Consider the following 12,310-nt stretch of genomic DNA (forward strand, 5'->3'; position numbering starts at 1 on the left):
AAACCTGTCCCATAAATTTAGATAATTTATGGGAAAGAAGAATTATTTATTTGGTACTTTACTAAGAGAGTCATTAAAAGGACCAAAAGCAGATGAAAGCAGTGAGAGCACAAACACACGATGCCAAAATAGTGTTCTATTGCTTAATAAAGTAAAAAACCCTCAAAAGCTTTACATGTGCTTAGTAATCCTATGAGTGCATATGAGATCAAGTGCAGCTTTGCTTTAAGAATAACTTCTTACTACTGTTGGATCTAAAGCTTTTGTGGACTTTTGCTGCTGTTTAGGTTTTTCCATTCCATTTCTAAGCACAGCTGGGGAAAAGTGAAGATAGGTAGAGTTACTTGATTTTATTTAGCTCTGAATTTGAGAAACCTATTTTCTGATGCTGAATTCAAGCAGTATTTAAGAAAAAAATGGTGAAAACCACTACTATTGGACAGTACTGATCTACCCCAAAGAAACCTGTTATTCTCATCTTTCTATTAACCGATCCACACCAACAGCAATTAATTCTTGATGACTTCGTCAGTGATGTGTCTTTGATACATTGCCAAATGGCTTGTATTGTCCAGCACACTGAGGGTGGACAAAACCAATTTTGCCCTTGCCCATCAATTGACATCACTCATTCGTTCCTATAGTCTGTGGTTTAAGGTCCATTTAGTTTTCACAGGAAAATTAAGTACGATGATCATCATTTCTCTCTTCAGCTATGTAGTCCATTTCATATTCAAGCTCTAGAAATAAATGTGTTATAAAGGTGTGTTGGCTCAAAGGATATGACATTTGCAAGTACGTAATGTTTTTCATAATCATAAAACATAAAAGTGTGGGTAATAATTGTGGCAGAATTAAGAGGCTGAGATTTTTGTCTGCTAGTGTTTCCTTTAAGTAATTGTGATGGCATTTTTTCATTTGTAATGTGTGTTTTTAGGAGTGAAGGAAGTTGAATTTTTGTGACTCTGCCTTCATTTCTAATCGCTTTGTGAATGAAAAGCTATATACAGGCACAAATCCAGCAGCTTAATTCTCCATCTGATTAGAGCAATGTTACCAACCTGATAGGTTGAAAACAGCCAAGATCCATGCAGTGGCTTAGCCTCCTGGGAGGCAGAGTAATAACAATCAAATGAAGACATATTAAAATGTAATATTACTTCCTCTCCATGGGGACTGTATAAGAACCATAGCCAGGAACTGTTCTTGTCAGCTGACTCTGTTTCACTCACTGATTCCCTGCCTCTGCATTTATGACTAATGCAATTTGTACAATAAACAACACTTGTGAAGTTTTAAAAGCAAATAAATGTAAAACATCATACATTGATTTACATGAGTTCCCAGGGTTTTTTTTGTTTGGTTTGTTTTTTTGTTGTGTTTTTTGAGTGGGTTTTTTTAATAATTTATGTATTTCGAAGAAGGGAAGGCAGAGATGGAATGAAATTCTTTGGTCTGAATAATTTCATTTCCTCTTGTGTAAAGGAGAGGATATGTTAAGGCAGTGTTTTACAAAACCGAAAATGTATACTAGTTTCTCCAAAGTAAGTATGTATCAACAGACTGTTAACCGTAATTTCATAACAGGTCAGTTTTTTCTGAAAATTGAAAACCTGAATTTATATTCCTTATAAAATGGCAGTTGCTGTTGTATTCAAGGAATGCAGACACACAGTGTCTGTATATACAGAGCTCCAACATAATTTTTGACTGATTGCTGTAAACATTGCCTATAAATCATTATGATTTTGTCAGAAAGTCTTAAAATTAGTAGAGATTTTAGGGCAGTTTTATGTGTGTTTATCTGTAGGTATGGATAAACTGTTGACTGAATAATTTAGTGCGCTTTTGACTGTAATGATTAGTTTTGCAGACGATACCAGTGGAACAGGACAGGTCTCAGAAAATCAGAGGTACCTATCCGTCAAAAGGTTTAAAAATATTTTGCTACCTGTTTAGCAACATTGTGCTTACTTTTAGTTTCCTATGTGTTGCTGTATTAATACAAAGTGAAGTGTGGGATCCTGAGAATATTTAATACTCATGAGAAACTTCATATTAATCATTAATTACACATTAATGTTAATATTTAAGTAGTATCTAGTCTTCTTAGCACAGGGTCATGTATAGTAGGACATGTGTGTAAAATATATCCATATTTAGATCGAAATATAAAAAAACCCTGAATCTGTTCTTTTTTTATATACATGTAAATAAAAATAAACTGGATGGAAGGTCTAAAATTTCATATAAACACACCAGAGAGTAGCATTTGTATTTTAGACACAAGAAACTTGTGTTATGTTTCTGTGTTTATACCCAAAACTATCACAGGCACTTTTTTTTTTTAAAATATTTCAGTGTAAGCAGAGTTCCAGGTACAGGGTCACTTTCCTGAAGTAGTGTGAGTGCAGTGGAGGAACTTACATGATAGTGGGTATAATTTTCATTTGGAGATCAATATAGAAAGGCAGCAGCAAGTGTTTGAGGAATATTTTGTACTCACTCCCTTGTTTGTCTTCTGCACACAGAACTGTCAAGGGGCATTAGCAGTATGAAACTGTGTTTTCTCTGATGTCCCAGATTACTTCTTTTTCTCTGTACAGCTTTTCAAAGCTTGAAACGATGTGTTTAAAACTACCCACTTTCTTCCTGGTACACTAGGGATATGTGAGGTTATATTCCGATAGTCTTAATGAATTTTGAAAAATAATTTCCTCCAGTGGCCTTGGGTAATTGTCAGTTTAATTACAGGGAGAAGCTGAGATGGAAACTGCTCTGTCACTGAAATGTTCCTCTTTGAAAGCTCCCCAGTTCTTGGGATGTAGCAGTCTCTACTCTGAGCTATAACATAGGCTTTTCGAAAACCCCTTGAAGAACTGTGGAAAAAGTGAATACTTCTGCAAATTCATTCATCTGACATCAAAGCTCTGAAAGCATTCTTTTAGCAAGCAAGTGAGGCAGATTGCGCTCGCGTAGGCATACAACCAGACTCATTGTACATCTCTGGGCCTTCCCATTTGGAGACTGTATTTGAAGTAATTTTGCATTCTTTTTGCCATCTTACGTTCTTGCTCTGTACTGAGGTCAGACTGCATCCTCTGCATCTTATTGAGGTCTCCTGCTCTGTGGGTTAAACGTATAGGCCTTTAAAGAATAAAAAGGCATTGATGTTCAAAAGAAGCAGCACTCTATTCAATTAAAATCAAGTAAAAAGTGTTTAAGAAGATGTGAGCCCACATCACCTCGATTAAAAAACAAATGAAGAATAACAAAAAATGCAAGACAAAGTCAGTATTTATTAGTTGTACTTTCAGTTGATGCTCAGGTTTTGTATTTCTATTTACTGCTTTTTTTCCCTTGTCCTTGTGCTGGTACATTGGCAAATAGGTCATAAAAACCACTTTCAGCAAAGACACATTTGATTTATGTCCAGAACTGGTTCTTAGTATTGATTTTTTTTCCCTCTGGAAAAAAACAAAAGAAAACAAAACTATATGTCTCCATTATTTTCTGAGCCTGGCAATGCAGTGGCACATTTCAGATCAGCTTTTATCTTAAATTACTCATTGTGCTCTTTTATATTTTAAAAAGTCTTTTTTGCAAGTTGGAAAAAAAAGAAGTAGTTGCACATATGGCCATTGTCATGTTTTTACAGGGGGAGGGAACAAGAGGAGGAACTGGGAGGGACCATGTATGAGGAGAAGGGAATTTTAGGAAAAGAAAGCACAATTTGGGGAGTCTGTATGGTGGCTGTAATTCGAGTTAGTCACAAAAGAGGCAGAAGTGGAACAAAAACAAGAAGTAGATCAAAGGCTAGGAAGCAGGGTTCAGCAGTATGGGGTTTATATCTTTACGGCTAGAGAGAAGATTAGAGCAAGAAAAATACTGCCATGGGGCTAGGAAGACATTGTGAAGGAAAAAGGAACTATACATAGGCTGCATTTGAAAGAAAATCCCCAAGGAAGGCAAAAGAGAAGGAGCGAGAATTAAAAACAAAGATCGAAACAGTGTGAAGCCCTGGGTGAATTAGATCCTGAGCTGAAAGGAGAGGGGCAGAGGCAGGAAAGTGCTGCTTAAGTTGTGCACCACAGCCACAACAAGCAGCAAGCTCTGTTATATCCCATTTTCTATTTGTTTTCTCCAGTTGGTGGCCTGGTGCCGGTGCATGTGCGTGCACCCACTCATAAGTGCGTTTTGGGCCTTGGATAAACAGCTCCAAGAAATGACAGTGAAATTTTCACCCCCAAGACAACTGGGGTGGGAAAACCCCTGGCGTGTTCCCTAACTAGTGAAGCTGGAGTGCGCTGTTGGCAGACATGCTGACTTTGCCGCTGTGGCCAGAGCACCAGGACACACGCCGAAAGCAGCCAGTGCCTGGCACCGTGTGGAGTGGCCGCGATGCCCACAGCTGGGGACCTGCAGAATGGTGTTCCAGCGGCTGTTGGGGTTTTGTAACCAACAGCTGTCTCAAGCATCAGTAGTGGCACACCCCTAGACCGTGACTCAATGTTTTGGATTCTCCAAGGAAGTTGTGCTTTGCCCTCAAATCTCATGGCAGTGTCAGCTTGCGGTGGGGTTGCGCGGTTCCAACCAGCGCCTAGTTAAGCGAGAACAATATAAACACGGGGGGAAAGCATCCATTTGTTTGTAAAAGTGAAAAGGTTTCCGTGAGAATAGAGCATAATATCCCCACCCCTCACCATCCGCCCCCATGGAGGCTCCTCAATGCTGGGAAAAGTGAGATTGCACTTTAAAATATTAAATGGTTTTCCAATCAGTGCAGAATCTCAGCTTTCACCTGGGTCTTTTGTATGCGTTCGCTTCTTCCAGCAGGAGATTTGTAATAGAGGAAGCAGGTGTAACGTTGTGATTATAAAGATATTGTTGGGGGGAAAAAAAGGGGTGAATTTTCAGTGCTTTGCTCCTCTGAGCCTGCCAGGGCTTCCTTTTCAGCTGACTCCATCACCTTTTAGCAAGGTGCTGTGTTTTCATCCAAGTCAGTTAGTCAGTCAATTGTGCATAGAAAAAAAGGTTGCTGGGTAAATTTGAAACCTTGATAACACATTCTTCCATTTGTATATATTGTACTGCTTACCAGTGTATTCATTCCTTTGGCTTTCAACATTTCACAGCTTTCCATAGGTCAGCCCGAGCAACAAGAACAGGTCCTGGTAGATTGAAAGATTTCTGCTTTCAGAAACTCATATTCACATCACTTTGCCTGTTGATTTCCTGATTTTTATTTATTTTTATTTTTTATTTTTCTTTTATTTTTAATCAGCAACATCAAATGGGTCTTTGGAGGGCCTGGATAACCAGGAGGGAGGGGTGTGCCAGACAAAAACCATGAAGATCCTCATGAAAGTTGGACAAGGTAAAGACCATCTGCTGTTTCATGAAATCACTTTGATCAGTCTCAATGTCCTTTTAGTTTTCAGGCTTCTTTTAGCAGTGTGGAGCAGAGAGCCAACCGAGTCTAGTGTGGTCATTCCTCCCTTATAGTCTGAAAGCAACACCTATTTTCTCTTCCTCAGCTACTGACAGATTTCTACAGAAGGAAGGTTAGCGTAATAAGATCTCTTCATTGGAGAGATCCCTAGAAGGAAAGGTCACCTGGGAGTAGTGTGTTTCAGTCATTTTTATTTTTATTTTAAAAACAAAAGCCACAACTCTGCTGCTCAAAATTATTTAAAATACGTGAAAGGAGGGAAGCTAATATTTCTATAGTTTGCTTGTTATGAATTCTGATTACAGAGGGGCTTTTGTTCATTGTCTCTTTTCACATATAGATAACCTATTGTGCAGGAAGAAAGAATTATCCTTGTAAGTAGAAGTTGGTTCAGTAGTCAATCAACTTCCTCAGTTAAACTGAAATGTCATCTGCAAAGCTTTTCTTGCCAATTACAGGAGTCCCTATAGTTTCTGCAGATGGCCTCACAATTTAAACCTCTGAAATAACTAATATAACAATTTTGCTTTAAAGGGAAAATTACGTTCTTATATCTCCCATTCCTTTGCATAAAGATTTCTTCTGTTGAAAACCATTCATGTCTCACAAGGTACCTAGAGCCGTTTTACAAGGCTCCGTACTGTCAGGCAACAAAGCTGCATGAATCGTCTTTCTCTCCCCCAGATCCCAACTCGGCAGGGCTGCCCCGGCACACAGATCCCACCAAGCGCCCTGAGCAGGAAGCTGGCACCAATGGGAAGAGTTCCACCACCAGCCCCTTTGTGAAGGACCACTCAGGTAGGTGTGGCAGGGCTTGCGCTTGGGACATGGCTCTGGCGGGGTCTCCTTTTTTGTCCCCAGATGCATTTTATTTTACTGTTAAAGTGCCAGAAAAACAAATGTTTTCATACTGAGATGAAGCATAAGCCAGTTCTGAGGCTCTGGTGGATAGTGTCTGGGAGCTGCAAGTTTTGGCAACAGCTGCTCTCTCCCCTCTTCCACCCTGCAGGAAAAGTTAATTACATCTTGTGAGAATATCACTCATTTACAGGAAAGTTTTTGGATAGGACGTTCGCTAAGCAGCTTTACGATGGTAAATGCTGCCTTACATTTAGTACTCTGGCAGATGAACGAGTCTTTCTGTCTTTCTCTTCCCGTATAATACATTATCAAGTGGTTCTCGACAGCCATTTATAAAGTTTATTTCAAGGCATCTATAATTAATGTCCTGATTTTAGCTGACCCTATAAAGTCTACACATGAATGGCCAGTCTTTTGCTAAATTTGAAGATTTTAATTTTTTTTTTTTTGATAATTATCTTAGCCAGATAAACAGATGGTTCCAAACAAATATCTTCAGGATGCATTTCAGACATTAGGTGAAGAAGAAATAACTCACTCTTAATACCCAAGGTCTCTGGAAAAAAATTGGGAGCTTGGGAATGCTACAAAGCAGAACTTGCTGACAGTTGATTCCGGGGTTCCCAAAAATGGCAGCAAGTTTTCCTTGCTAGCTCTATCATTAATTACTGGGCTAATGAATCTGATATGACGGTCACTGGGCACACTTCAGCCGTTTCCTACGGAGGTTCCAGTAGGAAAAGTTCACAGTTACGTGGATGTAGTATCTGCAGCATTCTTCCACCTGTGAGTAAGCATTGAGAAGGGGCAGGTGGTTCAAATTTTCAAGTGAGAAAGTGTCAATTGAGCGTTCATTTAATTTTTGTGACAAATAATATGATGGTGTGATGGCAACAAATATTCAACAGGCTGTTCAGCACATCAGCTTTTCCTGACTACCAAATGTGTGGTGGTGTTTTCTTTTAAGTAAATGTAAGTTAATACAAACAGATACATGTCATAGTCGTTTTGCCTGTGTCCTGCCCTGCCTCGAGCTCCTTTTTTCATGTGCAAGCAAGAGGAGTCCATGTAAAGAGGCACTAAGGGTGGTTTAACTTAGATCAATATGCGAAAGATAAAATAGCAGAGGAACGGTGTGACTCTGAACAGTACCAGTTGTCCTGAGAATTGTCAGTTCCTGGTGTTATTTTCCCCTTGCAGTCCTATCCCACCCCTCTCTGCTGCCTGAGGCTGGCTGGCATCTGTTAAAAGATGCAGTGTGCATCAAAGGCTGCCTTGTCAGTGCCAGTCCTCACCGCTGATGGATGATGATGTATGAAACAGGATGGTTTGGGAGCAGCACAAAAGTGAGACCAACAGACACAAAGTCTTGTTTAATATTGATTGCTGACTTCGGCTGTTTGCATTTAGCTATCTAACAGGGTAATTGGTTTGTCAAAGTTTAGCTGTCAGTTAATTCTTCCAGTCCTGCTTACTCTACACATTTTTAAGCAACGTAAACGGGTCACGGGATGGCAATAACTTTTGTCTGTTGTATTTCCGTTCTTTCTAGGATCTAGCACAGATGGCAGTAAGGCTGGGCATTCCAGTATACTGGGTTCAGAGGTGGCCTTATTTGCAGGGATTGCATCAGGGTGCATCATTTTCATCGTCATCATCATCACTTTGGTGGTTCTTTTGTTGAAGTACCGGAGAAGACACAGGAAGCATTCCCCGCAACACACGACAACTCTCTCACTTAGTACATTAGCCACCCCAAAACGCAGTGGCAACAACAATGGTTCTGAGCCCAGTGACATTATCATTCCTCTAAGGACTGCAGACAGTGTCTTTTGCCCCCACTATGAAAAGGTCAGCGGCGACTATGGACATCCAGTGTACATAGTTCAAGAGATGCCTCCTCAGAGTCCAGCAAACATTTATTACAAGGTCTGAGAAACACACAACCAACTCTGTGGTACAGTTGAGTCATAGAGGAAACTCACTGGTCAAATGCTTTCTGTTGGGGTTTGTGATGATGCCTTGTGCGCTAGCATTGACTCAAGCACAGGGGGGAGAAGGTGACAGCTCTTTCTCTGGGAGCCAACACGAGCTGGACAGCTTACCTAGTCTGTAGAATTCCTATCTTGGTGAATAAGTATTCACTAAAAGCTGGAAGACTTTTATGTAGAAGATGCCCATTCTGATTGCTGTACTCTTGTTACATTCATCATCCTCAAAGCCATGTGCTGCGGGCGTTCAGGCATGTACAAAAGCCAAGGGAAGATGGAGTGATCTGTGGATGTTAATAGCTCTAGGCATCCTGGGAAGGTGCTCTAGGATATATCAAGCTTGAAATGCAATCTTCTGACTTTTGTGTGTCTCTCTCAGTGCGTACTGGATTTGTCACACAGACCTTAGTGTCCAAGTAAGACTTGTTAAAGTTCTCTTGCGTTTAGTCCGTCACTGTTCCATTTGTTTCTGTTATCCGGGGCTCTGCCATCCTTCACATAAGATTTCCTTTCACTCCACCTCCTGAATCACTAATGGAACATTAATGTTTGAAGATCCGTGCTCCATCCATCTGCTACAGCAGCCTCACTCGAATGGGTAATGCATTTATAGAAATTGTATTTGATAGTAAGGAGCCTTCCAGCCAAAAAGTTAGGCTGTCAACAAAGTCAAGAGCAGGACTGGGTGGTGGAGGGAAGGGCTGACTGCAGTTGCAGTTGAATACTGCTGCCTCAAAAGTAGAAGCTGGGAAGAAAAAAGAAAAAAAAATCATGTAGGTAGCACAGCACTTTGGTATGCTAAGTTTTAAGAGGCAAGTAGGAGGCACACTAACGTGCAGTGGGTTAGGGCTGCAGTTGAAGGAATTCATGGTTATCAAATACCAGTGCGCAGGAAAAAAAATAGTACCTTCAATACAGTAGAACAAAGGGGTATTGTTAGTAAGTGGACAAGCTTGGAGAGGACAAGACAGTAGCAGGCCGCTGAGGATATATTAGGGCAGGGCTGTTGTGGTACTGGCAATAAAATATACGGCTTTGAAGCTGTAGTGAAAACGTAGTCTGCTTTGGATGACTTTTAAGCAGACTCAGCTGCTATACTATCACATTATACTAAACACAGGGAAAGCATCTAAGAAAATAGCAGAGAGCCAAATCTGACCAAGATGATTATAAGCCAGCGGGTCAAATGAGCTGTAATTTTATCACTGGTAAAGTTGTGGAAAAAAAACCCAAAACCCTTTCTCATCTCTAAAGTAAGGCAGAATTTCTTTCTGACTGAGCCTTTTGACACTTTGGTTTATTGTAGTGCTGTCCTTGCACAGTGAGTATAGGTACTGTGACTGACACAGCTGTTCATTGGTGCTCTGTTGCAAAGTTAAAGCACATATGGCAAACCTCTTGCAGTCTGTAAGAATAAAATAAATTATGACACTGAGATGGAGAAGGAAGATATGTCTTATTTATAATAGGTGTATAGAACACAAGGGATATAAACTGAGAGTTTTTCTTTCATTCGTTCTTTCTTACTTTTTTGTTTTGGTTTGCTTTTTTTACTAATATATATTTTGAGATTGCACAGAATCTACACCAGAAGATGTGAAATTAATTTGCGGCAATTAAATAGTCTTAACTTGTCATCATTTTACATATATATATGTGTGTGTGCATGTATATATATATGCACACATATATATGATTATATATATGCATATATATGCATGTATATATATATTTAAATAAAAAAAAAAACCTGCTTCTGGGAAAAACATCAGCCATCCAAAAATAACAATGAGAGCATATTAAAAAAAAATCCAAAGCATCTCATAAGAGAAAACTAGGAAATATAAGTCCCAAAATATCAGGAAGTTAATGTTACTGCATCACATATTTCACAACAACAAGGTGTGCCGGCATTTATTTTCTGTGTTGTGTTTTCCCTTGCCTTATGGGCTGATGTGTTCTGTAGATTTCATTGAGGTTCATAGAGGAGGGTTTCAGGTTAAAGTTTTCTCTTTAGCATGGCTATTCCCCTAAAGCTCCCACCCTGGAGAAGAAATAAAAAGCTCTACTTTTATATGTGCTATGCAAATAGACATTTCTAACATAGTCATGTTACTATGGTAACACTTTGCTTTCTGATTTGGAAAGAAAATGTAGCAACAGCATTTTGGGGTTCTCAGACCTCTGGTGAGCACCTGCAAGAAAAAAAAAAAAAATCTGTCATAAAAATGATTACTCTTTCTGTTTCCTGAACCTGAAAATGATGTTGGGATGTTGGTCCAAAAGAAAGAAACAAAACAAAAAAAATCCCAACCCATGGTTCTGTGGAAGGTTACCATGGTGACTAACTACAGTACATATGTAATTCTTTTCAACAACCCTTCCTTTCTGTGAATCCATCCATACAAGGTTCTCTTGTAAGTCATTAAGATTTTATTTTGGGGGAGGGGGAGGAAGGGAAAAGATGGGTTTACTGATACTGATTTTTATTAAATCAAATCTATGCTTCATCAGTTGGCTACATTCTAGTTATGTACTAAACTGTGAAAAAAAATCAGACTAATTGCTCAAGAGCAACCTGCAACCAATTGAAAAAAAAAATGTACTGTGCGTCTGTTTTGTGTCTGGTGCAGAATTATGACAATCTACCAACTGTTCCTTTATTTGACGTTGGTCCAGCTTTGAAAAGTTACTGTAAATGCCTTGCTTGTATGATCGTCCCTAGTCACCCGACTTGGAATTTGCACCATCATGTCTAAGTGAAGATGCTGTAAATAGGTTCAGATTTACTGTATATGGATTTGGGGTGTTACAGTAGCCTTATTCACCTTTTTAAATAATAAAAAAAAACCACATGAAAACAAGACAAAAATGGCTTTTCTTAACCAGATTGTGTATATAGAGCAATGTTGGTTTTTTATAAAGTCCGAGCAAGATGTTTTGTATAAAATTTGAATTTTGCAATGTATTTAGCTACAGCTTGTTTAAAGGCAGTGTCATTCCCCTTTGCACTGTATTGAGGAAAAAAATGGTATAAAAGGTTGCCAAATTGCCGCATATTTGTGCTGAAATTGTGTACCATGAATATTTATTTAAGAATTTCTTTGTCCAGTTTGTAAGTAACACAGTATTATGCTTGAGTTATAAATAATTTCTTCTTTCTTTTTTTTTTTTCATTTTTGTTTTGTTTGTTTGTTTGTTTGTTTGATTCTGTTTTAAAACTAGCCGGTCATAAGTTTGAAATCTGCTTTAGTTCCACATTACAATTAGTTCCCAGAAAATGAAAATTATGAAAATCACATTCCACGTCTGTTTCAAACTGAATTTGTCTTAAAAAAATAAAATATTTTTTTCCTATGGAAACCTTGCCTTCTAAGTATTTTCTTCTTTTGTTTTGTGATTTTTTTCTTTTTTAAAAGATGAAAATAAAGCCACCAAGCCTGCTTCCCTCTGCCCTTCCCTCCATCCCTTCTTCCCTTCTCTCTCCCCCATCTTTCCACCCTGATTGCTAGTGGTTTGTAAGAAAGAAAGCTCCTTATAATACACTGACTTCTGTTAACCTACTTCTTTCCCAGACTTTTCTTACATATATTAGCAGATTTTAAAAAATGGGGGGGGGGGTATTATCCCCTTGGAAGTCAGTGAGCTTGAGTCAGGTGCAGTAGCCAGGTTGCCTGGATGATCTGAGAGGTGAGATTATAACCACACAAATAATTCCCAGGCATTATGGAGTGGATTTATACTGTGATCAGAGTCAGAGAAAAAAAATACCTGAAGCCTTCTGGGCACTGTTGCTGTCACTGCTGCTCCTGAGGAGGGGAAGCAGCAAGCCTGGGGTGGTGGGGCTGAGCAAGAAGGGGCAGGAGATGGAAGGCTTTGGGATAATGGCAAAGGGTTAGAAATGCTGCAAAGTCAAAACATCTCTGCATGGTTCTTTGAGTGGGGCCACGCATTGTTCTGTCCCTGTTTTACTGTGCTATGAGTCAAGGGAGATGAGGGGCCAACA

At 39.3% G+C, this 12,310-nt stretch overlaps 1 protein-coding gene across 1 annotated transcript in view; it reads left to right on the forward strand.

Annotated features, from left to right (window-relative positions):
• EFNB2 (ephrin B2) overlaps positions 1-11,667 on the forward strand; it is a 45,836-nt gene extending 34,169 nt beyond the window's left edge. The window contains exons 3-5 of the mRNA XM_074859307.1: positions 5,285-5,377; positions 6,137-6,250; positions 7,866-11,667. Of these exons, the coding sequence (XP_074715408.1) occupies positions 5,285-5,377; positions 6,137-6,250; positions 7,866-8,248 (590 nt within the window). The 3' untranslated portion in view covers positions 8,249-11,667. The remainder of the gene's footprint in view (positions 1-5,284; positions 5,378-6,136; positions 6,251-7,865) is intronic.
• The last annotated feature ends 643 nt before the right edge of the window (positions 11,668-12,310 follow it).

Source organism: Strix uralensis, chromosome 2 (genome assembly GCF_047716275.1).
Source record: "Strix uralensis isolate ZFMK-TIS-50842 chromosome 2, bStrUra1, whole genome shotgun sequence".
Taxonomy (NCBI): domain Eukaryota; kingdom Metazoa; phylum Chordata; class Aves; order Strigiformes; family Strigidae; genus Strix; species Strix uralensis.